The sequence below is a fragment of the Candoia aspera genome, chromosome 14, assembly GCF_035149785.1.
Source record: "Candoia aspera isolate rCanAsp1 chromosome 14, rCanAsp1.hap2, whole genome shotgun sequence".
NCBI lineage: Eukaryota > Metazoa > Chordata > Lepidosauria > Squamata > Boidae > Candoia > Candoia aspera.
In genome coordinates this window covers 9480029-9507185 of record NC_086166.1, presented here as the reverse complement: position 1 = coordinate 9507185, position 27157 = coordinate 9480029, and the positions used below count along the sequence as shown (strand labels likewise).

At 44.6% G+C, this 27157-nt stretch overlaps 2 protein-coding genes across 2 annotated transcripts in view; one reads left to right on the top strand and one right to left on the bottom strand.

The window, feature by feature from the left end:
* The window catches only part of IFT140 (intraflagellar transport 140), a 72169-nt gene extending 67926 nt beyond the window's left edge, over nt 1–4243 (bottom strand). Inside the window, exons 1-3 of the mRNA XM_063315179.1 lie at nt 4173–4243; nt 2796–2956; nt 1459–1676 (exon numbers count right to left, since the gene is read on the bottom strand). Of these exons, the coding sequence (XP_063171249.1) occupies nt 1459–1676; nt 2796–2946 (369 nt within the window). The 5' untranslated portion in view covers nt 2947–2956; nt 4173–4243. The remainder of the gene's footprint in view (nt 1–1458; nt 1677–2795; nt 2957–4172) is intronic.
* A 1520-nt stretch (nt 4244–5763) lies between these two features.
* The window catches only part of CRAMP1 (cramped chromatin regulator homolog 1), a 43157-nt gene continuing 21763 nt past the window's right edge, over nt 5764–27157 (top strand). The window contains exons 1-7 of the mRNA XM_063314808.1: nt 5764–5976; nt 8664–9031; nt 20509–20702; nt 22112–22265; nt 24187–24270; nt 26043–26091; nt 26836–26921. Coding sequence (XP_063170878.1) covers nt 8665–9031; nt 20509–20702; nt 22112–22265; nt 24187–24270; nt 26043–26091; nt 26836–26921 — 934 coding nt within the window. The 5' untranslated portion in view covers nt 5764–5976; nt 8664. The remainder of the gene's footprint in view (nt 5977–8663; nt 9032–20508; nt 20703–22111; nt 22266–24186; nt 24271–26042; nt 26092–26835; nt 26922–27157) is intronic.

The window sequence follows — 27157 nt, the reverse complement described above, 5'->3', positions numbered from 1 at the left end:
GCAAGTTCTCAATAACTAGCCATACGTAAGCGTACCAACCAAAATACGTTAAACACCAATTCTCATGTTCATTTTAGAACAAAACAGCTTATAATTTTCTCTTATCCGATATGCCAAGGGAATCTCGTGTGTGCCATAATTTGCTCTGAAGTAAATATAAATCAGTGTTCAGTGTTCTAGGAGAAGCACAGATAGGGTGACATTTACAGTGGTGTCAAATCCTGGCTCAGAACATTGCTGCCATTGGCATCAGCATGCACATCATGATCTTCCTGTCTGGCAGGTTCATGGCCAGACTGCCAACAGTAGCTGCTGTGCTGTAGATCATGAACAGGCTACTAAAACACCAAACTTCTCCGCTACAATAAAAATCTCATGCTTAATTATTGTTTCACCTAAGCATCTTCATCGGTTAGAAGCAGTCAAGCCAAATTGCTCTGTTCATCTGAAGAGCATTTTCCTACTTCCCATCCTTACCTAGGGTCAATTCAGCCATTTGGAATATAGATTGTGAAATCATCCAAGTTCCTTCCAGCTCACCAGCAAAAAGGTATCTAGCTGATTAAATACAATTGACTTGGAAGTGCACAAGAGATTTGGCATTTTTCCTCCAATATCTAAGAAAGCCTGGAGCTTAACCTACATCTACCACATCCTACCATATGTATAAGCCAATTCTTAATGTATTGCCAAGATGTGCAGGGTCACCTGGAATCAAATCCCAGTTGAGCTAATTGTCAAGTAACCGAACAAGAGTGCAATTCCAGAGAAGAAAATAGAGCAAAACTACCTTTTCAAAAAACATTAGAGTTGCAGGGTAAAAGCGACACCACAATCTAGTTTTGCCTGGGCAATGTTTACTGTTAAAATGATCACGCTCCTCACCTCTTTGAAAATTTCAAATACGTACAGAAATGAAAAGCAAACAGCAATTATCAGACTGATAAGAGCTCTCAGCCATCTAGATTCCATCACATTTTATTTCTAGTGTATTTATTGTATTTGTAACTGCTTTTTGTAACTTGATTTTAATTTCACTTTTATTGTAAACCGCCCAGAGTCCCTCCTTGGGAGGGAGATGGGTGGTGATAACGTTTGATAAATAAATAAAATAAAATAAATAAAATTTCTGATGTGCAGGGGAAAAAAAGGTTAAAAAGCAGAACAGCACCAGAGAATGGATGTATCTGAGTGTTTTAAACATAGATGACCCCCGTAATGGATCACCCAAGTCGCAGGGTTTAACTTTCAGTTTGCAACCATTTTGTTTTCTCCTTTGAATGTTGGCATAAGAGAATAAAAAGCCTTGGAAAAATACACTTGACTTTCCCCCTCCCTTTACAAGTAAATGAAAAACTCCCATCTACAAGAGAAGTTTCCACAGTCTGTGTTAAACAGACAATGTACAGAACATGCATTGAAGTGCTACTCAAAAACCATTTTGATTTTGCTACTTACCTTATCTCCAGACACAAGACGCGTACCATTAGTGCTCCAATTTAGGACTGAAATATCAGCATTATGGTTGGAAGGCACAGCATGATGCTCCTTGTCTTGTTTATTTACTACCACCACATCCCCCATCTCACAACCCACTGCCACGATCAGTTTGGAGGGATGCCAACTGAGACACGTGGCCCGAAAGTTTCTTTCCAAGTGTGCATCACACACATACTCTCCCTGGGGGGGAAAAAAGAGCAAGGAGGGAATGGCATCATTACCGTATATATTTTTGTCTAAACCTTCAATAAATCTCTGTCCTCCAAATAAATCTAAGTTTATGTATAATGCAGGGAACATTTCTTTTTTTTTTAATCTTCTGGTGAACTTTGGAGCTGGAGAAAACTTTTAGGGATACACGCACTGCCAGGAAAAGAAAGGAATGTATAATAAAACAAACCAGTGTTCCTCCTCCAGGTTTGAAGGAAGCTGTTCCTGGTCCTACCTCCATAAGGCCAACTTGCAGAGAAATAAATGTGTTTTTTCCTTTCCCAAGAACAGAAAGGAAAGGTAATTTCACCCTAACCTGGAGCTAGAGCAGAATATGTCAGCTGTCCCTTATTAGAGCTAGGTGACAGCTTTTGAAAGGCTCAATGAAATTTTCCTCTCTGCCTTCGATGGAAAAGGAAGAGATTTCATTCCCATTGTTGTATGCTTAAAGTTAAAGGAAGATGGACAAGGGAGATGACATTTTTAAAATGAAGCATGGGAACAAGAGTAGTTCTCTCCTACACTACATTTCTGAAAAAGGCAGTGGAAAGATGCTGCCTACAAACTTAAAGAGTTGGGCAGCCAGTAAATGTAAATAAATAGTAATAAAGCCAAATGCTCTTTCCTTCTCTGCCTGTGCCACAGGATATGAAGAAAAGACAGATGAGTAGCAGTACAGCTAATAAATCAGACTGGTATCTGAAAGCAACCTTCATTGAGCAATTGCTAAGACCCATTATCATTTTTGTCCTCTGTCAGTCAAGTGGCCATGCTTGAAATCCTGGTTATTAGCCTTTTATCTAGCCTATGAAGATTTGGTGCCTGAATTTGTTCACTTTCCTGTTCCCTTCCTATGTCTTTTTTGTTGGATTGTAGGTCTGTGAACATGGAGTTTGTGCTTTGTTTTTAATGTTTTACATGCAAACTTCAGTAGCAATAATAGTAATGACAATAATCAATCTCAACGGCCTTCAACACTTTTACATTAATAAAAACCTGTACGTGTATGTACCACATATAATAAGTACATGTGAAACAATGCCTAGATCTTGACTAGACCAAGAAAAAAATTAGTTTTAGAACACTTGCCTGTTCTAGAAAAATATCCACACTACCACCAGAGTTTGCATTAATGGATGCAACAGCCAAAAGTGGCTGAAGACGGTGCCAAGCTATGTGGGAGTGTGGGCCACGGGACTCAAGAGCTTCTATTCGATGGTCAATGTACACAGCCATGGCCAGATACCTATGAGACAAAGAAAGTACTGTATTTATTGTATAACTAGCTGAAGAGTGAGACCCAAATATTAGATTGAAAGGTGATTTACATGTTCAGACAAACTGAATAAATCAAAAATAAATTTTCTTTGCGAGCAGAAGGACTTAATTCTACCCATTATTTAACTCTTAATGTTATACCTTTTCTTTCCCTGCCCTCCCACCAGAAGCAAAAACGCACAGGAGGGCAATACACACAGGTTAAAAGTGTTCTTGCTCCAACTGGAATATGGGAGGAATGAAGAGTCCAAGTAGCCAAATCAGACAAATCATGGTTTATTTTAAGACTGCTGTTCCTGTCCAAAGCTGCCCAGGATCTTCTGGGTGGCCATATCAAACAAAATAAGTTAAACATTGCAGATGTTTGCATTTGGAATGCATGGAAGAGGAGAAGCTAACACTGCCTGCTATATTATTAAAAAAAAAACCTAAAGTCTTTTTTGAGTCAACTCCCCAGTCTAGCCTATAGCCCTGAGATTTCCTGGTGGTGTCCCGTTCAAATACTAAGTAGATGTGATCCCACTTAAAATTTATTTATTTCAAATTAATCACAATGGACAGCTAACAGCATTTAAAAATAACAAACATAGCAATAATACAAATACACATAACAATAATACAAACATAATCAGCAGCCAAGGTAAAAAAAACCCCAAACCACCAGGAAACAAATCAATACAAACATTGCACAGGCTGTGCCACACATCTGGATCCCCAAGCCCAGTAGCACAACCATGTCTTTAAAGCCTTATGAAGGGCCAGCAGGGATGATTGGCATTTGGGGGTGGGGGGGACTAGCCAAGATTAACTAGGTACTTCCACTTGCTGACCCCCCATTAGGGACCTCCTGCATGACAGTTAAGCCCAGCTTGACTCCTAGGGACTCCATGGGCACATCCCCATAGGTGGCATGGCAATAACACAGCCATGGGGTTGGGGTTTGCCTTTGCCTTCGTCTGGGATGTTTTCCCGACTTGCCAGCCCAGGGATCTCCTAGTGGCCTCCCATCCACGCTTCCATAAAACCCACGGTTTCCCTTCAGGAGAAGGCCAGGCAGGCATGGAAAGCCCCCGGAGTCTCCCCCGGAGTGCTAGCCGGGCCAAAGGTTCTCCTTTTCGCCCCCGCTCGAAAGATGCCTCGAAAGCAGCGAGGCGAGTCCCATTACCCCGACTTCGCCGCCTTACCTGCTACCGACGCGGCCCGAACCGGAGCGAGGCCTGGTGGGCCGCTCCGCCGACTCTCGGGGAGGCTTCGCGTTGCCCTTGGCAACGGCGAGCGCCCTCTCACGGAAATACCCGAAGGGAGAGCGACGAGAGCCGCGGCTTCCCGAAGGGGACGCCGGACGGAAATTCCCGAATGCTTTCGCGCGTCGCTTCTTCAAGCGGCGGAGAAGGCGCCCTTCGGTCCGCAGAAGCATATCATTTTTTTCCCCCTCCCATTCTGAACTTTCTGCCCAAACAGGCGCTAAAACACCCCACACGTGTTGCTGGTGGTTTCTTCTCAAGCAAACAAATTTCGCCTGCGGAGTCTCTGGTGCTCTCTGAGCCTCGTTGTTTTCTTGCAGACGTTTCATTCTTTCTGTGCAAAAATGTCCCCCCCCCCGCCTTTTCCGTGGGGAAGCGAGAGAGCTCGACGGTAGCACCAGCACTGTGCTTCCAAATAAATAGAGCCCTTTATCCATCTCCGGCATCTGTAGGAAGGGTTGGAAAAGATGCCTCTTCTAAATGTGATTCGACTTTTACATGGCAGCTAATTAATTAGGTTTTTAACGCTCCGCTCCCTTCTTTGGGTATCTTATTGGATTCCGTGCCATGCATAAATTGGCCCTGTAACTGGATCCAACGTCTTCGGGTGTTCCTCGTATTTTGCAGGCTGAAAAGCCACATTAATGACCACATAAGCGTAATCTAACGGGCGTGAGCACATCCTAAGGTCAGTTTCGTTGTCTGCCATTTGCAGTCGAGCTTTGCTTTACTTTTCTATTTCTCAAGGCGGTCTCCATGAGTCACTCCCAATTCCATCTTCCCAACCACTCTGCAAGACAGAGCAGCCGGAGGCAAAAAAGGGGCACCCAGTGCATTTCCACGGCCGGGTGCCATTTGAACCCGGATCCCACTTTCACCCTTCCTGATCCAACTTTTTAACCACTGCACGACCCTGAATGACGTGATTTTTCCTCTTCCAAGGACCACAAGAAGCCTGTCGTCTCGTTGACGTTACTAGTTATTTTTATAATGGCAATAGCTTTAATGAAATAAAGTCCCCATCTTATCAGCTTGGTTTAATCGCCAATAGTTCCACCCTATCACCTCGATACAGCACACGCCCGGGAAAACAGGGCTGCCTGCAGCCTTTTAAATTCCTCCACTTCTTTCGCCAATGGTCCCATGCCCTGCCCATCCAACAGGAATCAGCCAATTGACGCTCCAGGAAGTGCCCTAGCCCCTCCCCTTACTGAATCCCCGCCCATCCTTTCCTCGGAGCTAGTAGCGTCCGTCTCAACCACTTCCGGCCATGCGCTCCGCTCCCTTCCCTCATCCCGCCTCTCCTCGCGCCCTGGGCGTCCCGTGTCATCCGCCGCGCGCGGCGCTCCGATTGGTCACCTTTGCCTCCGCGGCCTCGCGCTCCGCCTCCCCTCCCTCCGCCGCTGACCAATGAAAACATTTGTTTGGGGATCCTCTTTTTTTTTTCCCCTCCCTGTCTTTCTTTCTCTCCCCCCTCCCCCGCGGAGGCGTGGCTTGTCGCGCTGTCCGCTGGGCCTCCTGGGCTCGCGCGCCGGGCTCTCCGCGGTCTCCGCGCGGCGTGTGGCGGCAACGAGGAAGCGGAAGAAGCCGGGGCGCTCGTGGGCCGGGGAGGGGGCCGCGTCGGAAGGCGCCCGCCTGCGGAGGCGTCGCGGGGCGGAGGAGCCGCCGGGGAGCGGAACGGCCTGCGCGCTGCCGGGAGCTGGTGCCCCGCCACAGCTGCTGCCGGGGGATTCCCATGCATCAGGTAGGACCAGGGCCCGGGGGGCCTGGATGCCGGTGGGGGTGCCTCCCCGCCCATCCAGCCCGCTCTGCAAGGCGGCGATGGGCTGCAGCCCCATCAAGGGCGATGCACGTCGACTAGCGGGACTGACTTCCGCGGAATCTCGCCTTGCCACCTTGGGGTCCCGCGAGGGGGGCGCAGGGAGGAGTTTTATGGGGAGCCCCGGCTGGGCTCCTTATGAGAGAGGGACTGGAGAGGCGAGGCCGGGCGGTGGTCAGCTTGCACCGCGAAGGGGACAGAGGGGCTGCGGGAGAGGAAGGCAAAAATGGGAAGGTGGCATCGGAGGGGAGGGCAGAGAGCGGTGGCACGAGTAAATATTGACCGAGGCAATGTCTTTGGCAGCAGAGGTGGCGGTGTGGTGGGCGAAATGATTGGGGAGGATGCGGGGAGGGAAGGAAATCTGGCAGCCATGTGAAAGGGGGGGGAACGGTTGGTTAACTTCAATAATGATGATGATGATGATGCAGTTGGGCATGTTGGAACGGGCCAGTAGCCCCAGCCTGCTGACAATGCCACTTCCCTATCTGGGGTGTCATGCCTTTACTTAATCATCCCCCAAGTATGGATCAGGGATATTTTAATAGTCTAATAACATATGTGATTATTTAACAACTTTAACATGTTTGGCCCATGGACCTGTTTCTCTGCCTCTGTGATCCTGGGCAGCCAATTCTGCAGATCGTTGGTTATAATGCCCTATTGTTTTCATTTGGCCATTTTGACCCTATCCAAGGCTGAACAAGGGTATCCCCAAATGAATAAAAAGTGTACCAAGAATGTGATCTTATAGGCTTTGATTTCTAAACTTCTGGCATTAAGTTCCAGTGAAGTCAGGGAACTTCCTTCTTGGGATCATGTTCTAAAATGGGTATAAAATAGAAGAATACTCTGTATTCAAGTTCTCTTCGCAGTGAAGCAAAGGATTATATTCTTTGAAGGATGCTGAGTCTTTTGCCTGAAATACCTTTCTTCCACTATTATTGTTGTTTTGTTGTTGTTATGCTAGTTATTAGCCCTTTGCTCATGGGAGCTGAATTGTGATTTCTAGTCTGAAAAGATGGTCGTGTGTGTGTCTGGTCATAAATGAGGGCCACTTCTTAATATATCCTGAAGAATGCTTAATTTTTCAGAGTATATTTCCAAACAGCTGTCTCTTCTGATATTTCTGTGTGTCCTGATAGATGTTGAAAGATGTTTTGCTTTGCACCTTTTCAAATGTTTTCTTCTTATTTTTAAAAAGGGGGCTTTAAGTGGTTAATACCATTTTGCAGGCTTCCAGCCTAGATTAGATTTTTTTTAAAAAATCAGCCCAGTGATGTGATCCTCAGAAAAAAAAGGGGTCACTATCAAGTCTGGATGGCCCCTTTGATTAAAAAGTTCTACCTGGCAAGTGGGTGACCCCTGATTTGGAAAGACGCCATAAGGACAGAAAGGAGGGAGTTGCTTGGAATCTAAACGTTCAGCAGCCATTTATTCCCCATACTGAAAGGGGGGGGGTTATATTCCCCTCCTCTGCAGAAAAAAAAGTTCTCCCTGGACTCCTCCAACCCACCTAAACTTGGCTGTCCCCCCCCCTTTTTAACCCCCCAACAAATAAAGCACCCTCCAGCTTTCCAATGTAAGAGCAAGTAAGTTCAGCAAAAGGGGGTCAGACGCGGGGAGGGGGCGCGCCGCGGGTTGCCCCCCTCTGTGTGTGTGTGTGCCGTTTTGCACCCCCAGACCCCCCCAAGGGCCCCTCCATGCTTTTGTTCGCCTCCCCCGGCCAGCGCCTCCCTGGCAGAAAGAGCCGCGCGTGTCTTTTTCGGGTGCGTGTCGGAAAGGGGCTTCCTCTTTATAGCGTGGTGGGGGGAAGAGTTGGAAATCTTTGCAGTCCCCGTCCTGGAGAGAAGGAGGGAGACACACTCCGAGACACACACGCACACGCACACCCAGAGGCACACACAGGCGCACACCCTCGCTCGCACTGAGAGCGAGCGAGCGAGAGAGGAGGAGAAACTGCTGCTGGGTTGCTGCATCTAGGAATATGAATGCCCCCGCTTCGGGAGCTCGGCTCGCCTCGGTTCCATGGTGAGGAGAAAGAAGAGCCCCCCCGGCCCAGCAGACCCGCACCATGGGTAGGACGGGGCGGGGGGGTCGCTCGGGGGGCCCCCGCCCGCGCGCTCTGGGCCGGGCGCCTCCGCCGAGGGTGGCTCTTTCTCCGCCGCCGCCGCCTGCCCAGCACTTTCCCGAGTTGGGCCGCTTCCCGGGCTGGGGCGCCCGCCGGGGGGCTCCGCGGCGGGCCCGGGGGCCGCCGGACGGGGCGGGCCCCCCTCGGGCGAGGCGGCGGGCCCCGCGGGCCCCACGCCGCCCGTGGGCCGAGCGGTCGGGTCGGGACGAGGCGAGGCGGCGAGAGGGGATTGAGTCGCAAACAACGGCGGCCATGTTGAGCGGAATTTCTGCGGCTAAACTTCTCCCCGCGGGGGGGAAAAGGGCGCCCGGGGGCCGCGGGGGCGGGGGGGGCCGCCCGGGATGCTCCCCGAGCCCCCTCCGCGCGGGGGGGCGTCCCCCCGCGGGGCGCGGGGCCCCCCGGCCGCCCAGCCCGGGGTGCCGTTTTGGGCCCGCCAGCCTCACCCTCTTCCTCCTCCTCTTCCTCCTCTTCTTCCCCCTGGCAGGATGACAGTCAAGCTGGGCGACCACGGCGGCGGCAGCAGCAGCGCCAGCGCCGAGGACGGCTTGAGGAAGCTGGGCAAGCGAGCCGGCGAGGAAGAGGGGGGCCCCGAAGCAGGAGCTGGAGAGGGGGGCCCCACCGGCACCAAGAAAGGCGAGGAGGTGGCCCTTCGGGGCGAGCCGAACGGGGGTCCCTCCTCGGCTGCCCCGGCTTCGCCCCCCGCCTCGGGCCCGCCGCCAGCCCCCGGCCACGACCAGCATCACTTCCTCCGGTCCAGCGTCCGACCTCAGAGCAAGAGGCTAAGGAAGGATCCCCAGGCATCCTGCGCAGGCGGTGGGGGTGGCGGCGCAGCCCCCACTGGAAAAGGAAAAGGTACGGAGGAGTGGTTCGTACACAGGGACCCCCCAGATGTGCACATGGTCCCCCCAAGTCGCAACGGCCGGCCGACCCAGAAAGACATTCCCGGGTCGTGTGGGTGGACCCCGAGCGTGTCTCGCAGGGGTGCTGGTGGGCTGCCGCCTGATCCGAAGCCTCATCCCATCAGGTCAGGCTGATTTTTTTCTGAACGGGTTGGGTGGCATCAAATCACCCCAGAAGTCTTGGATTCAATTTGGGAAGTCATTTCGATGGGGAGTGTTGCTTTGCTGTATCCCTGCTGTTTGGATTTCTTTTCTTCTCTTTTTTTAACTTTGTGATTCTGTTTTTATCTTCCTCGAATGGCCAAGATTTAAGATTTGCCTGCTCTCAGGTCTGAATGGGTCAAGAATCTAATTTTTTTATTACTGTGATCATCAGCCTTGATATTCCTAGAAACAGCCTCCTTTAAAAGCTGATCCTTTGGATTGCTGCTTGATGATTGAGTTCCAGCATGGATACCTAGCATCTGGTGTTCCTGGGCACAGTCTGCTTCTTACTCAACAAATGAGTCGCAATATTTTCTTGCCCGTTTTCGGAATATTATTTCTGATGCTTTTTGAGTAGCGAAAAGAGAGGCTGTTTGGGTGGATCTGATGCGCACATGGCATGTATCTCTTGAGCCATTCTGCCGTGGCCTTTGAGCGATGGATCGTATGCGTTTCTGAAATAGAATCAAGTGGGTCAGTTAGCGTTTTAGGTAATCACCAATATCAATATTTGATGAGAGGGCAATTTTAAGACATTTCTTCAAAACGGTCATCATTCAGTCATTTTATTAAAGATATTTTCCCAGATGAACTGGTATATTGGATGGGAGAAATAAATAACTTGAGAGATGTCATTACATCTGTTTAAGGCAGCCTTCCATGTCTTTAGAACATTTTTTATAAATAAAACTTACAGAATCCTTTATGTGATATTTCTTGGCAATATGGCAGACATTGTTGATGCCACATCAGATTTGACATCAATCATGGCTTTTTGAATGACACCCAGCTGGCTGGTTTCACTCATAATGCTGTGGTTTGTTGAGTTTTGTCCTAACATTGGTGTGAATCCAGCCAGTTGTCAATTATTCAGTGAGGGACAGTTAAATATATCATATTTTAACATAGGTATGCTAAACTTGTCAAAACCCCATGTAACTTCAGCATTGTTTCAGCAAAGAAATACCTCCTTATTACTTTACTTTTTTTGCCCTTTGCATTACTATAGATGTTCATGCCCACATCTACTCATTCCCTGAAATCTTTTATCATACTTTTGCACCGACAGCTAATAATGTCTTGGTGTGAACGTGTATATTTAGTGAAAGTGAAATAGGCATTACAAAGTACCTTTGCATTGGCTGTTTATATGGAATGCTACTTCCCTATGCGGATCCGTCTTTCTGGAGTGCGCTATTTCACTTAGATGTGTATTTTGACAACCTGAGATTAACATATATTAGCTATTAAATTCAAAAGAAGCATTTGTCATACTCAGCACTATCCTATATTGATCTAGTTCTTATTAATAGTTAGATGTAGAGGAAGCTGTTGACTTTTGACAACATGGGCAACTTCCAGATGTGTGGACTTCAATTCCCAGAATTCCCCAGCCAGCATTGTGGGAGTGGAAGTTTACAGAGAATTGTGGGAATGGAAGTCTGTGGTCTGGAAGCTGCCCAGGTGGGAAACACTGGTATAGACTAGTGTTGTATACTCTGATTGGCAGACGTTTTTTTCCAGAACGTTGATGGAAAGCTTTCACCTGCCAACGGATCCTTCTAACTGGAGGCTGAATCTTGAGTCTTCTGCGAGCAGAGTTTGTGCTGCACAATTAAATTGAATAAGTTCCTACAGAACTCAGACTGGAATGAATAGAAATTCTACCAAAGCATAGCTATGCACTAGCGCAGCCTCACCTTCTTTCAGTGGCCCTAACAGCGTGGCTAGGAATGTACAAAGTTGGAGCTTGTTTTTCGTTCTTGACATAAATGTAGCAGAAGAGAAAAATCTACCTGTTCAACGGAACAACATGCTTCGACAGTTGCAAGAATAGCAAGAAAAGTGCCAGGGTTTCCATTTGTCTTCTGATGTGTGAGTCTGTTAATGAACTATACTGCTTTAATCATTATGAATTTCAGTTGTAGAGAGGTCATGGCTGGTGTTTAACAATGAAATACATCTCATACAGTATACAGGTAGTCCTCACTTAACCACCACAATTGGGACTGGAATTTGGTTGCTAAGCAAAGCGGTCATTAGTGAATCCGACCTGATTTTATGACCTTTTTTGCGGCGGCTGTAGAGCAAATCGCTGCAGGTGTTAAGCGAACCACGTGGTCGCTAAGCGAATCATGCTATTCCCCATTGATTTTGCTTGCCAGATGCCAGCCAGGAAGGTTGAAAATGGCGATCTCGTGACTGTGGGATGCTGTGAAGGTCATAAATGTGAACCAGGTGCCAAGTGCCCAAAATGTGATCATGTGACCCCAGCGGTGCTGCGGCGGTCATAATTGTGAGGGCCAGTCGCAAATCAGTTTTCCCAGCACCGTCATAAGTTTGAACCGTCACTAAACAAATAGTTAAGTGAGGACTGCCTGTAGGAGATATGGGAAAATGGAAGATAAATGGAGGCATGGCTTTTCACTCTCATTTCAGGTGTCCATAACCATGTAGTACAGTGGTGAAGAAGCTGAACTATAATTTCGGAGACTCAGTGACTGTCCCCATTTGACCCTTACAAGATCAGCAGGTCACACCCTGCCAATCTTCCTCACAGGTCTGCTGTGGGCATAAAATGAAGTGAGAGCTCAAATCCCATGTGCACCACTTTGAACTGCCAGAAGAATGGAGGGAAATAAATGCAATAAATAAATAAGCCATTCATCTCCATTAGTTCTGTAACTTGTACACAGGTCAGTGTTGGATCAGAAATCTTTCGAGTGAAGTTAGTGACAGTAATACTGCACTGGGTCTGTAATTGTGGGTCATTTTTGGTGAGATGAGGAACAAATGGTTTCCCCATATCCTGCTCCTCTCTAAAATGCCAGTGCTACTAGTTTTTATTAAACGTTGGTTAACTGGAATAACCTTTGTTTAAGCACTTTGCGATTGTAAAGGGTATGTTCCCTCTGCTTATTTTTTGAGGGGAGTTGTAAAAGGGGGGGATTACTATCTGCTGTACCTCCTTGAGGTTAACGAGAGGGGTCATGGAGACCAAGTAGTGATGGAAGTGTTTCTTGGCAACTCAGCGTGATACATAGAGGATAAATTGCAGAAACAGTAATTTCTCGTCCCCAGCATTTCTAAGTTGCTTGAACCAAGGTCTGACATTTATAAATTAGGGTTCCTAGAAGGCATAAGTTTCTAATTTTTGCGGTATATCTTTTTAAGGACATTCCTGTACCTGCAAAGACTGTTTCAAGGGCTGTACAGTACAGGTAGTCCCCCGTTTAAGAACGAGTTCCGTTCTTAAATCTGTCCTTAAGTCAAATTTGTACGTAAGTCGGAACAGCTATTTAGCATCAGGTAGACAAATGTTTGTCTAAGTATATAGTATATATTTTACCTTTCTATGCATATAAAACACTTAAGAAACACTTCCAAATACACTAAAACATCTTAAACATAATAATACGCAAAGCAGTATTGTGTATTTAACCCGAAACATTGTACTTAACGCGAATTTTTAATATAATAGTCTTTATGGCAGTCCATTCTTAACTAGGAGTTGTCCATAAATCCAGACATTCTTCAACTGGGGACTACCTGTAATAATATTCAGTTGTTTAAATTGCATGATGATGGTATTGCTATTCCTTTTCATAGGCATATAAACTCCCAATTTAGGTTTTACACGGCATGATTATCATCCTCATCACCTTGACATTGCTCCATTTCTAGCTGATTATGCTAGCACAGCACTCCAACCCGTAGTTAACTCAACCATGGCTTACTCAACCCAGCGTCTGGAGTTTCTGCGTCCTATTGAAGCTGAAATCAATCACACTGGCTGGATCCATGCATCACTCTCAACTAAAATTTAATCTGGGAGAGGAAGCCTGGGAGAGGAAGTCTGCATATTTGGAGGGCACTTTTGGGAAAACATGGGCTTGTTCAGGGCTCTGTGTTGTGTGATCACAGCCATTATGAGCCACACGAGCAGCTTCTGTGGCATAAAATAGGTACTTGAGTCTGGATTGAGCATTGTCCAATCTTACGTATGTTTATTCAGAAGTTAATTCCTGTTGTCTGGGTTCTCACATCATGCTAAACCACATTGTGGTTTGCTTGATTTGGGTTTAGTGTGTTGTGTGACTCTATCTATTGTGATTTATTCAATAAACTGTTGCTGATGCAGTGTTTGAACCCTAGCATTAAATTAAATGGAATAACCCGATATTTGTGCAGGTGTGTAGCATATGAGGAGGTATATTTTATCATACATACAGTTTGGAAGATATGCGTATACGCCTCTTTTTACTCAATAACTTCTTTTATTATATTAAAGTTTCTCAAAGTAAAAAATAGATCTGGAAGGTCAGATGCTTTTAAATTTCAGTGTTTGCTGGTACTTCAATCATATAGTTGACATTTTCACCGTTTTTTAAATTACTGCTGACCTTCAGAAGAAAGTGCACTGAAGCTTTGTACTTTAATTGAAAAATAATATGAATTCGGGGCACATTAAGGTGTAGCAGGAAAAGAAAACTGCCTTTGTCAAGCTTTTTCCTTCTTCCAGATGTTGGCCCTTGGTTGGCTGTCACCACTCATGGTCTTGAACAGGTTCTTTTTCTGATGGAAGCTGTGTGAATCTGTTGCAGGAAAAACACCAGAATGTCTTGTGGCACCGTCAAAGAGAAACTCATTGATTATGGCAAAAGCTTTGGGGGATATGGAGCGTAGTGCTGTGAGAAGTGTTGGGGCATGAACATTTATGTTGCAGAAAGGCTTGGTGTGGAATCCTTGCTTGTTTTGGTGGGATTGGAGTCCATCTTGTGTTAAGCTCTTAGAGGAAGTTTTTGTTCTTTAGGGACTGCTCTTTTTAAAAACCATGGAAATGTCTTCTGGGGATGTTCAAGAGTGGTGTCAGGAGAGAAATTAACAACATGCTTGTTAAATCTAGTATTTTAAATTGTGGCTGGTTATTCCTATCCTCCTGCTCTGAGCTTGCTCTTGACTCTGGTGAACAAATTCTAAACACATTGCAACAACCTTGAAAATACTTTATGGTCAGAGTGAAAAATGCTTTGCTGTAGGGCTGATTCAGTATGTCTAAATTAAGAGAGGAATAACTCCGTTTAGCATTTAATATTTACCATACCTAGGAGGAGAACTCTGATGTAAGAACTTTACCATTTAGCTCTTTAAAAATGTGAACCTCATTAATTGCTTCAAAAGAATACTCTGTGTGTATCCTGAATGCAAACGGTTAGGCGGCAGTTAGTGTAAAAGATCAAACCAAGCCAATTGTGAACAGTCTTTTCAGATTTTGAGTATTTGGAGAGAATTCTTGATTGCTATAGTTGGATTGGATGCTGTGGTTATCTGGATGATCCCTTTCTTCAGTTGCAAGAGAATCTAATCCCCTAGGCATAAACTATTTCTCTCTTTTGAAGCTGTTCTTGTGCCTAGAACTCTTCGCTTTTGACATGGGTTGGCCATTGTTTATTCTCACATTCGTACTAGCTTGTAGTGCCTGGCGAGCAGATGGCAATAAAAACTGAATAAATACACTTTATAGTAATATTTCCATTATTCACGAGTCATGCCTTCATGGAGGCAACTGAGACTGTGCCACATTTTTTTTTGCTGCAAACTTGTCAAAATTTCTGTGTGACGTAGACTATAGACAGTTTATAATTTCTCAGAAAGTGCTGAATGAATACAAGATAATCTGGCAAAATTGTACATTTGTGCATTGTACATCATGGAGCCTGTGGATTTTACATGTTACAAAGGGCGTCCGTGCAAAACAGCCTAGCAAGTAAATAACTCAAATTGTTAAAAACGTTTGTGGCACAATCAGAAATCAGACTAGATAACCTACTTTGTCATGATTTAAGAGTGTTGCTGGTTTGGCCTTTAAAGAGAATGGAACTTAGTTTTCCTGGGACCACGAATTCTAAATCTCACCTATCAATTTGTAGAACAATTCAAGTCTGTTTCATAGTTTAAGTAGACAATTATATAAAGCAGCTTTGTTTTCTTGATGCTGCATCTCAAAATTTCTCACCGGAACAGAGGATGTGCAAATTCTTCAGCACCAGAAGCCAAATGTAACACACATCATAAGGCAGAGAAGTATATCTAATTTGCATATTTTTTGCAGATCATCAATAACATCAATATGTTGGGCACCAGTTGGTTAATGGAGAACAAGCCATGTCTTATTGAGCATGTCTACATTTAGAATGGCTTCAGAGCTTCTTCATACAGTAGCTCTACCCAGAGGCTGTTGCAGCGCATAAGTGGTGGACCCTCCGAAGCTGTAATCATATTTGTAAATGGTTTGTCACCTGGTTTGACCTGATTCTGTGATGAGTCGCCCTGCCAGTATCATACTGTTTGGACAGCACGGATGCATGGGAATTTCTACGTATAGCTTTGACCCATTAGGCTGTGTGACATAAGCACTGGTAAACATTGCAGCATGGAGCATGTCTACCCAGAAGTTGTTTTCAGCAGCCTTGTTGTAGACACATAAGCCCCTAAAAACTGGGGGGGGGGGGAAAGATTTAGAAACCTACAGAACGATAATGCTTATTCATTTTACGATGGCGGGTCTATCACAGGGATCAACATTAACTAACGTCTGTAGACTAAAACAGTCCTGGAATCTTGACAGTCCTTCCTTTTAACTAGAAAGTGGAAATTATCAGAACCTGATAGAGACTGCCAGGTAGTCACATGCATCCATTTCTTGCTTGTGTTCTGTGGAGCATATCTAGCGTGATATGCTGCTCTGAAAAAGTTGACGTGTGTTGCTTGAGCCGTACGAAGGGTCTTAGCAGAAGCTTAGACTAGGAAAAAAAGTGTCAGCACATCTTTACAGACACCTGTCGCTGTGTTGCGGCAGCCATTCCTCTGCTTTGACTGTTGATTGGATCTTTATCCTCAAAAGAATAGCACGGGTCTTAGATTTCGCCGCATACGAACGTTCTTACATGGGGCGACCTTCCCAGCCAGGGGCCTCTCTTCCTAAAGAAGGATGCCCAGGCTTGAGATGTTCTTGTTCAGGGTTCTAGTCTCATTTATTCCAACCTTCTCTCTGCTGAGCTGAATTGCTCCATTTGTTTGATAAATTGGATGGGTCGTTCCTTCATCTAGGACCCCGTCGAAACTGATGCCTGATCCTGAACAGATTGTATAGTGTACAGGCTGAGTTCTCCATGCTGAAGCAGAAGGGAAATACGTCCCTCTTGCCACTCACGTGTTCAGTCATACACAAATCCCAGCCTTCTTTGTAAGCAGAATTCTGAAGTCCAAACTTCTATCCACCTCCCGGCTCTAGACAGTCTGCCTCCCATTTTGGAATGAGAATCCCAAAGCTAATGCTTCTACCAGCCAAATTGCCTTCCTGTGTGAAGGTCGTAAAATAAAAGTGGATGGGCTTTTGTTGCTTTACAATTTCCAGTTTTCAGCTCTCCGTTTCCTACTGGAGTTGCAATCAGCGTACAGAGGTCCTGGGTTCCTGCCTGTTTGGCTGCTAAGATCAAACTTTTCTCCCTCCCCTCCCCTGATTCTCCTTATTAAGCGGGATTATTCCCGAGCACGAATCAGTGAAATCTACTCCGTTAAACTTTTGCTTCAGGGAGAGCAGACCTGGAAGAGGCAAGAGAGATGCAACCTAACCAGGCAACGCAGAGTGATACTCGGCCTGCGCATGAACATACCCATCCAGGTTGTAAGGTCCCAGAATGGAGAAGTCACACATTTGGGTAGTGGTTGATATTTCTTTAGCACGATAAGTCTGGTTTGTCAGTCCACTTTATTTCCCAGTGGCCTACATTAGCTTGTCTCTCAGCTGTGTTATTGATTTTAATAGTGATAGTACAACTCATTTAAATCAGAGCTTTAGAGTACCTTTCAGAATACCTGAGGATGCTCAATACACTACATGGATTTTTTTAAAACTTGCATGTATGTGCCTGTCGGTGGAAGACTGCTATAAGTCTGCTAAAAAAAAAAAAAAAATCCCACTGGTTAATTTGCAGTAAACAAGTTACAACACCCCATTCCTGTCGACTTGTTCAGTAGCAGCTGGATTAGTATTGTTGGGCAAAGCCTGACTGATAATGCCATTTCCATAAGTGCAGCAGATGAATCTTGATCTTCTACGTAATTAATTACAAGCCACTGATACTCTTTTACTGTGGCTTGACCTTGAAGCCTCCACCATGGCCAAAATCTTTTGTTGTTCCTTTTGAAGTAAGTTAATTCCAGCCTTTGGATACCCCGTGTAGTTCCTATCTCCACCCTGTGCTATGCAAAGTAGCATTGTATGATGGCACACCTATTCAAACAAAGATGGTAACAGTTGCCAGTCCACCATCATTTCATCTTTGTGGGTGTGGTATCTTGGAACACTGCTGATTACTGTATGTTCTCATACCAACACAAGCAACACTTCATCCTGGCTTGATAGCCATATTAATTGTTTCACCTGGCACAGTTATTTACCTAAGGTTGTAACTTAAACCTCCAAAGTTGCATAGATTTCAAAACAGTAAAGTTCTTTGCCTTTACGTATTCCATGGGATCCAGATACCATTGGAATGTATTAGTCTATATCACTCATTCCCTGTTTTTTGTCTTACGTCTCCTTTCCTTCAGTCAGACCAATTGCTTGTGTTCTGTTACTGAATTGCTGCAGAGGTGAAAGACAACCAGTGTTCTTTAACTTTTTTCAATGTTTAACTGTGTTATTGGAAGTGTCAAATATAGCCAGCTTATACAATTCCACTGGGGAAGGAATAACCAAGATCAGGAATATGAATAGGATTTCCACAGTGTTAACAAATTCCCGTTGGAGGGTGGATTTTATTTATTGTTCTTTTTTTATATTTCGCATATGGGACGCGGTGGGGCTGCGGGTTAAACCGCTGAGCTGTTGATCGGAAGGTCGGCGGTTCGAAACCGCGCGGCGGGGTGAGCTCCCGTTGCTCGTCCCAGCTCCTGCTCACCTAAGCAGTTCGAAAACATGCAAATGTGAGTAGATCAATAGGTACCGCTTCGGCGGGAAGGTAACGGCGTTCCGTGTCGTCATGCCGACCACATGACCCGGAAGTGTCTATGACAACGCCGGCTCCAAGGCTTAGAAACGGAGATGAGCAGCGCCCCCTAGAGTCGGACACGACTGGACTTTACGTCAAGGGAAACCTTTACCTTTACCTTTATATTTCGCACATTCAGTAGATGAGAGTTAATGTGATTTCTGATGGTTGTGTAGTACAATCTCCTTTTGGAGATAACTTGGATTCCATCTTAGTAGTCTCACGCGACACTCGGGAAAAGTGAGAGCTTGACTAGGAAACGTCTTCGCGGGCTTCCTGCAGGATCCCCTTCCGTCAAGGAAGCACACAGCTCCTGCACCTTGGCTTAGGACGCTGCATCGGAGAATACACTGAAGAGCTTTACTCTTAGACTCCTCACCTCCTCATGGGCGCTAAGTCCTATTTTTTTTTCTTGAATGGCTGGGTTGTGGGTCCTGCATCTGTGGATTTAGCGGTGTGCTTTAAAAAAAAGAAAAAGAAAACAGGCATCCATTTCTGATTAGTGAAACGTTTCTCAGGGGCAGTGAATGTCATGAGTAAGGACGGCGAGCAGGGGGGTCCCATCCAGGCTGTTAAGCGCATGCGTAGCACTGAGGAATTGTTCAGCCATTCAAAGAGACACAGATCGGGACCGCCTTAACCTTTGGGGTTTATCTGGCTGGGTTTTTCCCACGCTTCTTCAGTTTGTTAGGATTCCTGTTATGTACAAGCAATAAAACATTAGAGACCAGTTCCTTGTCTCAGCGTGTTTCCTGGCAGTTAGGACATCAGTCCTAACAAACTGAAGAAGCGTGGGAAAAACCCAGCCATATAAACCCCAAAGGTTAAGGCGGTCCCGATCTGCGTCTCTTGGAATGGCTACCTAATTCCTCAGTGCTACGCATGCGCTTGACAGTCTGGATGGGAGCCCCCTGCTCGCCATCCTTACACATGACAGTGAATTAGTACAGTGGAAAATCTGGTGTCCAGTTTGAACAGAAACTATCTTCCAAGTGGTAGAAAGGATTATGTGTAATAAAACCCAGAGCATAGGTTGAATAAGTTTTCTTCTTCCAGAGGTACTTTTTGGTAAAAAGTGTGGCATCTACTAAGAACGATTTTAATCTTCATCTCATCCTGGGCTTAGCTTAGTTTTCCTTTCTCGTGAACTGCACGTTGGTTGTCCTGAATTTTTTCATAATGGCTTTTGGAGATGTACTGCAGATGTCCTGGCCTTTACAACTGCTTGGCCGTGGTCTCATTCATAAGGCTGTGGCATATCCCAACAGCCCTCCCAACCCCAATCTTCCAAGCACCTTCCCTTCCACTTGCCTTCACTGATGTTCACCCACACCATCACCAAGGACAGTCTTGGGTTTTCTTGCTCTTACCCCACTGAATCACTTCTGCCCAAAGCAGTGCGCTTCTGTCCATACGTGGGACGGAGGAGACCTATTTCATTCTGTACATGGGTCAAAACGTGCATTGATTGGCTAGTATTCCATGCTGCTTGCTTTCTACTGTACAAATCAAGCACTTGGCAATTTTTTTGGTAGGTTGAATGGCAGCTAGCAGTGATCATGCGTTATTATCCCTCTTACTTTTGAGATGAAAAATGGGAGTGCAAAGGCTTTTGAATTCCTTTCGGCAGAACACGTGAGACAAGGTGGAACAAAGCCCACACGCATACATGCACAGTCTTGTCCTGAGCTTGGAAAACTGGGTGCTTTATTTCTAGGCTGAAAAACTTGGAATAACCATTTTGCAAAACCCTGTTTAAGAATGTATTGCATTTAAATCTACACTGTACAGTTTTACAATTTATTGAAGCTCGTTTGTCCCCAACTTTATTGGCCTTCTGGAAAAAGTTGAAGGCAGCTTTTCCAGGGGGCTTTTCAGATCTGACACCATACATGGTGTCGTGATTCTTTCAATGCATAAAAGAGAATGTGCTTTCTTACTGTTGTGAGCCGCCGAGAGTCTTTTACGTTTGTGATGGGATATCGGTCTGATAAATAAATGCATTTTTTAGGCTGAAGTTCTTTTAAAAAATTAAATCCTGCTTTCCAACTGCCTTAAAGTTTGTGAAAAGTCATCTGATACAAACAATGGCTGTGGCATTAAATATCTGTGCTGCGGTTTTTGGGTTGGCTGGTTGACCTTGTTTCCCCCCCCCACTTTTTCTCTAAAGGTGCAGATAATGGTGGGACCTCAACCAGCAACTCCTCAGGAATCCCTTCCAGCACCCCAGCCAGCAATTCAAAATCTACCGCAAGGAACCTGAGCTCATCAACTGGAGAAAAGGAAGAAGGCAAGAAAGTTAGGCGTCAGTGGGAATCCTGGAGCACGGAGGATAAGAATACCTTCTTTGAGGGCCTCTATGAGGTATGTTTTTTAAAACTCTGTGAACTGATGCACCATGTTCCAAAGATATACAGGTAGTCCTCGATTTACAACCGTGCGTTTAATGATGGTCCGAAGTTACGACGGCTTCAGAACAGGTGCTCTATGGCCTGTAAAGCACTTCCGAGTGTCACGAAACATCACACCACCATCCCGCGGTCACACAATCGCATTTTGGGCACTTGGCAACCAGCTTGCATTTACAACTGGTTGCAGCGTCCTGCGGTCACATGATCGTGTTTTGCGACTTTTTTGCCATTTTCCGGCAAAAAACACCCATTGGGGAAGCTGGATTTGCTTAACAACCACAGCGATTTGCTTAACAACCCGTGATTCACGTAATGGCCACCATAAAAATGGTCGTAAAATCAGGTCCGGTCACATGGTGACTAGACTTACAACCGCAACGACTTACAATGGGAATTCTGGTCCCAATTGCGGTCGTAAGTCAAGGACTACCTGTATAAGCAACATTTAAGGCAAACTTAAAGACATGTGTCATATATTTTCTTGTTGTGAGAAGTAGGCAAACTACATGCCCTATTCCCTTCATCTAAGCAATCTGAAATACATCATGCAACCCCAGTGTATTGCCTAATATATCACGCTATCCCAGAGCATTATGTATTGAATGATTTTTTTAATAAAAACTTTATTAAAGTGTCAAGATAAAGTTAAAATACAGAATACAGAAAAGCTTGAATACAGAATCAAAGAAAAAAGACAAACTAAGAAAGTGCAGATACAGCAAGAAAATATAAGAAGAAGGTGACTTCCAACCTTCTCCAATGTCTAGAAATAGATATATAAATGCTTATGCTTAGTTCAACCTTGGCTAGCATTATTTCTATAAAAACAAACAATTTAATCGTCAAAACCCAGAATCTTCATTTTTTCCCATGACCAGCAAATAGTCCAAAAACAGTTTCCAAATAGAAACAAATCCAGTCACAGTATTTTCTGTGTTGAATGAATTGCAATTCACCAACGGTGTTTCACCCATGTTTCTGCTGCATTGTCTGGATTCCCAGAAATCGTATCATAAAGGAATTCACCAGAATTTTGTCTGTTCTAATCCTACCTATTGTAAGGAGAGTGGATTTGTCCCCGTGCTTTTTGTAGGGTTCTGAAGGCTGGCATTCATACAGAATACCTATTTTCTATAGCCATTCTGGAATAAGTGTCAACTTCTAGAAATCTGTATAGCCTTTTGACGACTCTGCAGAAAAATCACCTGTCAATCTAGATACCTGGCTGTCTGGTTGTATGATGTGGAAACACCTGTTCCCAAAAACCTACGAAAGGTTGGCCCCACTCTAGAAGAAGTGTGTTTCATCCCCTTATTCCGGCTGCCCCTCTTCTTCTCATTCTGCAATATTTGTCTTTCTCAGCATGGCAAAGACTTCGAAGCCATTCAAAACAACATTGCCCTGAAGTATAAGAAGAAAAGCAAGCCCGCCATCATGGTGAAGAACAAGGAGCAGGTCCGGCACTTCTATTACCGCACTTGGCACAAGATTTCTAAATACATCGACTTTGATAATGGTGAGCACACCCTGAAAGGTTGAGCTCTCTGAGCAATGCAGCTAGTCTTGGGCTAACGTGGATTATCTTTGGATGGACAGCTTGTAGAAAGGGGGTGGTCGGTTGAATTTAGGATTTGCCCAGAGCGTTTTCTTGTTGTTCAGACTAAGCAGTCCTCCATCCCATCTGTGACTGAAGTAGAGGTTGCCTGTAAATCCCATTCATATAGTCTTGGGATGCAGGTTAAAAGGAAGAATATGTATTTATAAGAGGCGCACCTTGGTGATTGGTAGCTCTTCTTGCCTTGGTTCATTACATCAGACCAGGGTTTCTCAACCAGAGTTCTGTGGCAACCTTGGATTCCACGAGAGGTCCCTAGGGGTTCCCTGGGAGATCATGATTTATTTAGAAAATTATTTCAAATTCGGGCAACTTCACATGAAAGAGGTAAGTTTCATTCTTTATTTTCAGCTTAAGAACACTGTTGATGCATCTAGACAGGCCTACCCAGGAAACGAATATAATAATTTTGAAATTTCTGGCCTATCTTGGAGCCTGAATGTGCAGGGGTTCCCCAAGGCCTGAAAAATATTTCAAGGGTTCCTCCGGGGTCAAAAGGTGGAGAAAGGCTGCATCAAATTGACACGAGCAATATGGCAGGGGGCTGTTCCATGTGATGTTTTCAGGCACAATTTGGCAAATCCGCAAAATCACTGAAGGAGGCAGCCAAGGATACTCTTCAACTCACACTTTCTTAACTTGACTGTGCTTTGGGGTTTGGGGAGGAAGAGGTAAATAAATCTGCTCCAAGACAATCCCTACCTAGAGCACCAGCCTAATGTATGAAACTTTTGGTGAACTCTGGTGAAGGAACAGGTTGGATGAAACAAAACAGTTCTACGCCTTTCTCTTTGACAAGCCCAAAAGGTTTACAATAAACAGAATGTCAGAAAGATCACAATAAAACGCATACCAAAAAAGTCCAAACCCTTTAGTGGCAAGATAATCAAAATGGAATTTCTTGTAAGATCTCATTGGATTCCCCCAGCTTGGCATCCTCCAGGTGTGCTGGCCTGCAGCCTCCCACAGCTTAGGAGTGGGGAGACGGAGATCCTGGTCCACCTCCTGCTACAGAAGCTCCCTGAGTGATTTGGGACCAGTCGCATATTCTGTCTGCCAAGCCTACCTCACAGGGTGTTTGTTGGAAAAAATAGGAGGGGGCACTATGTATTCTCTTGGCTCCAGATGGAAAAGTGGGAGATAAATCTACTAAATAAATAAATGGTGATCAGTGTGAAACTGGAGGAAGCGAATGAGTTTTGGGTGAGAGAATCAGGGTTTGGAACCAGGGTTCAGATTTCCATTTATCCTATACTTTTTAAAGTAAAACCTGGTACTAGGTTAGAAGAGTTACACAGCAGCATAGGGTTTGTTTGTTTGTTTGTTTGTTTATCATATTTATATGGCCACCTATCTCACACAAAGCAACTCTGGACGGCGTACAGCAATTAGATAAAACAGCAAATCGATAAAAAGCAATCATTATAAAAAGGTAAAAAGTAAGTATTAAAATAAAAATATTTTCAAAAATTTTAAAACACACAAACCCCACGGAGAGAGCAAGAATATCAATCACAGTTTTTATACCTTGGATAATCAGAATGTTGCAAAAGGTAACGGTGGGCTCAGGCGCCGGTGTCATTCCTAAAACCAACCATGAAACGTGTCCCCTTTTCAGACTATAATATTGTATTATTTGCAGGGAGACCTCCTAATACATCAGGTAACGTTGAAATAAGTGTCAGAATTTGTCTCGACGCCTCATAGATTCTTAAAGAAGAGGATGCTGAGTCTCTTAGCTTGATCAAGTCATGTGCAAGTTGTGTGTTTGTGTGTGGTACGTTCTTTTCCTTGAACACCTGTGGTTTTCTTTCTTTTGCAGTGTTTTCTCAAGGGCTGAAAAAATCCTCCCTTGAGCTTTATGGCTTAATTTGTTATGGGGAGCTCAGAAAGAAGATTGGGGGCTGTGAGTATACAGTTTTTTGATGCCATGAAATTATAAAGTATGGGGCTTTTCTCTTTTCTGCCATGGAAAACAGCTTCCAAACAGCCTTAGCAAACGTTTCCAGTTTTCCCTTTATTTTGCACATAGCTCTGCTGTATGCGTTTCCCTGGCTTTGTGTGGGAGAGATTTCCAAGCATAATCTGTAGTTTGCTCTTTCTTGCAGAGTGCAATACAATGAAGCAGAAAACACGCAAGGAAGCATCTGTTATTTGTGGGTGTAATTTCACATACAATGAGAAATCTGCTTGTCCCTGCCTAGCAGAATGAGAATTATGCACGATGTCTTCTGCAGAATTGAAAACAGGGATAATATCTGACTCCAGATTAGGAATGAAAAATAAGAAGTGTTCTGAGTATCTTATATTTAAAAAAAAAACACCTCCCAATATCAGACTACCTTGTGAAAGCTGACCATGCAGTTTTTATCAGATTTGGTTTTATTGCACACTCTGGTCAAAATTAGACCTCGTCCTATTTAATCATTTTAAGTAATGAATGTTTGTAGCTTAGGCCAATTAGGGAAGCCTTGTTGTAGTACCTATACATTTCATATTGGGTAATGATTTCTTTGAGGAACTTTGTCTTATGTAAAAGGAAGGCTGTCACGTTGTTTCAAGAAATGGTCTGTATCCATGTTTGATTTTGCGACAGATCTTGGACCAATCCTGGTAGACGCCTGTGTCTCCATGATATGTCCTCATTTATTTCCTTTATTCTTAGAAGTCTAGGCGGTCACATTAGCTTTCCTTCCATTCGCTCCTCCTCTCTTAACAATTTTGTGAAGCAGGTTAAGCTGAGAGACAGTAAATAGCTTCATGGTTGAGTGGAAGCTAACTAGTACTTCAAAATCATGCTTTCCTCTCCCTGCAAACACACAACTATCAGCAAGTGGTGGATGCTTTTACGGCCTGTGGCATATAACCCTTGTAGACAATTCTGAGGCACGTCTGCCCAGCAACTATTCTAGACTCTGATTTCATTATTTAGAAGTAATTGTGACGGTCCAGGAATGCCACTTCCTCATCTGGGTTCTTCCAGTCTGGTGAAGTGAATGTTAATTTCAACAAATACACCATTTGGGATGTCCATCTTTCTGGGCAGCATCAAGGTTTGTGCTGCCCTGGTAACTAGTTTTCAGAGTAAGATATTCAGGATCTCTTCTTTATTTATGTCAGAGAATCACAGTGGCCATGATGGAAATGTTCGGGTTTTAATTTACAAGTGGGGGGTTGCAATTTTAATATAGTTAGGCAGGTACTTTTTCACCCTCAGTGCAGAAACTGATAGAACTGGCATTCTTTTTATCCTATTCTCATCCCCCTTTTCAAGTTTTGGCTTTCTCGGTTGTGCACATTCCTCCTTTTCAAACTCCCTCTTTCCCATTCATCATCATCAGTTCTTCTTGCGATATACATCTTCATACAAGGAGTTCAGAGAGAGGTGTATTTTATACTTTTTAAAAAATCGAATAATATCATAAATTTGTGATTTGAGCAACTCTGGGTTAGGGGTACTTCCCATGCAATTAAGTTGTACTGGTTTGATGCCTAAAATGCATTTTCTAGAATAACTCGAAGAATCTTGCTCTGTTGATGTGTAATTAAAATGATATCTCCATAGGAATGGCAATTGGGTAGTGATAAAGATGGCCCTAAAGCTGTTAATTATTTTGTCCTGTCGTGTTTCGTTTCTGATATTCTGCCTGTGATTCCTTTTTTTCATGTTCTTTAAAGGTATGGATGACAAAAACGCAGCTAAACTCAATGAGCTTATCCAAGCTGGGTGAGTGATTTTTAGAAAACATGGTTGCTGTCTTTTAAGATGTCTCGTTCTTTCACACTGCAAACTCTAAGAACAGATGTGTGTTTTCTTGTACTCTGTCAAGTGCCTGATGGAACTATTTCAGTATATTTTGGGCGTTGTAAGCTGGCCAGAGTCTTATGGAGCAGGGTAGCTGTAATTAATCTAAATCAGCGTTTCTCAGCCTTGACAACTTGAAAAGGTGTGGACTTCAACTCCCAGAATTCCCCAGCCAGCTATCTCCACTTCCTGGAGGTTCCCACCATGAATAGCAGTTTAACACTGGGGTCCCTTATCTTCATCTGCAGTTACAAAATGCCCTTCCTGAGGTCTGTATATTTTTGGCTCTTAGCCTTCAGAGCCTGGCTAGCAGGCAACCAGTGCTTACTTTATTTTTGCAGCCGTCAAGAACCATCTAGTCCAGTGTTCCTCAACCTTGGGAACTTGAAGATGGTTGGCTGGGGAATTCTGGGAGTTGACGTCCACACCTCTTCAAGTTGCCAAGGTTGAGAAACCCTGATCTAAATCATAATTATAATAATGTTACCATCAAGAATGACTGGATGCTTGCTTGGGGGTTGCAATGAGAAAATGGTCTCGCCCTTGCTTTGGCCCCTGTATGGAGAAATGCCACTGAAAGGGAGTGCGTTATGCCATTTACACAGTTTTTGGTAGTTCCCTGGTGGTGTCTTCCAGCATCTCACCCCTTTTTAATATTCTTTTTAGAGCTACAACAGTTCGTTACAAAGGCAGGAACCTTCGCATCAAGGCACCGATGTGTAGGGCTCTGAAGAAGCTCTGTGATCCAGATGGTATGTCAGAAATTCTGGGCAGGAAAGCCGTTTGACCCAGCTTGCGGGGAGGAGAAATCCACATGCCACCAGCAGCCTGATGCTCAGCCTTAAAGGCAGATGCTGAGATGGTAGCTTGAGGGCATTGACACGGAAAGTGACACGTACCAAGGAGATGCTTGAAAATGTGAACTGTTTGTTGATAAGTCTTGGGAAGCTGTCTGAAGAGTTTTTAGGAGGACCATCTTTTTATTTTT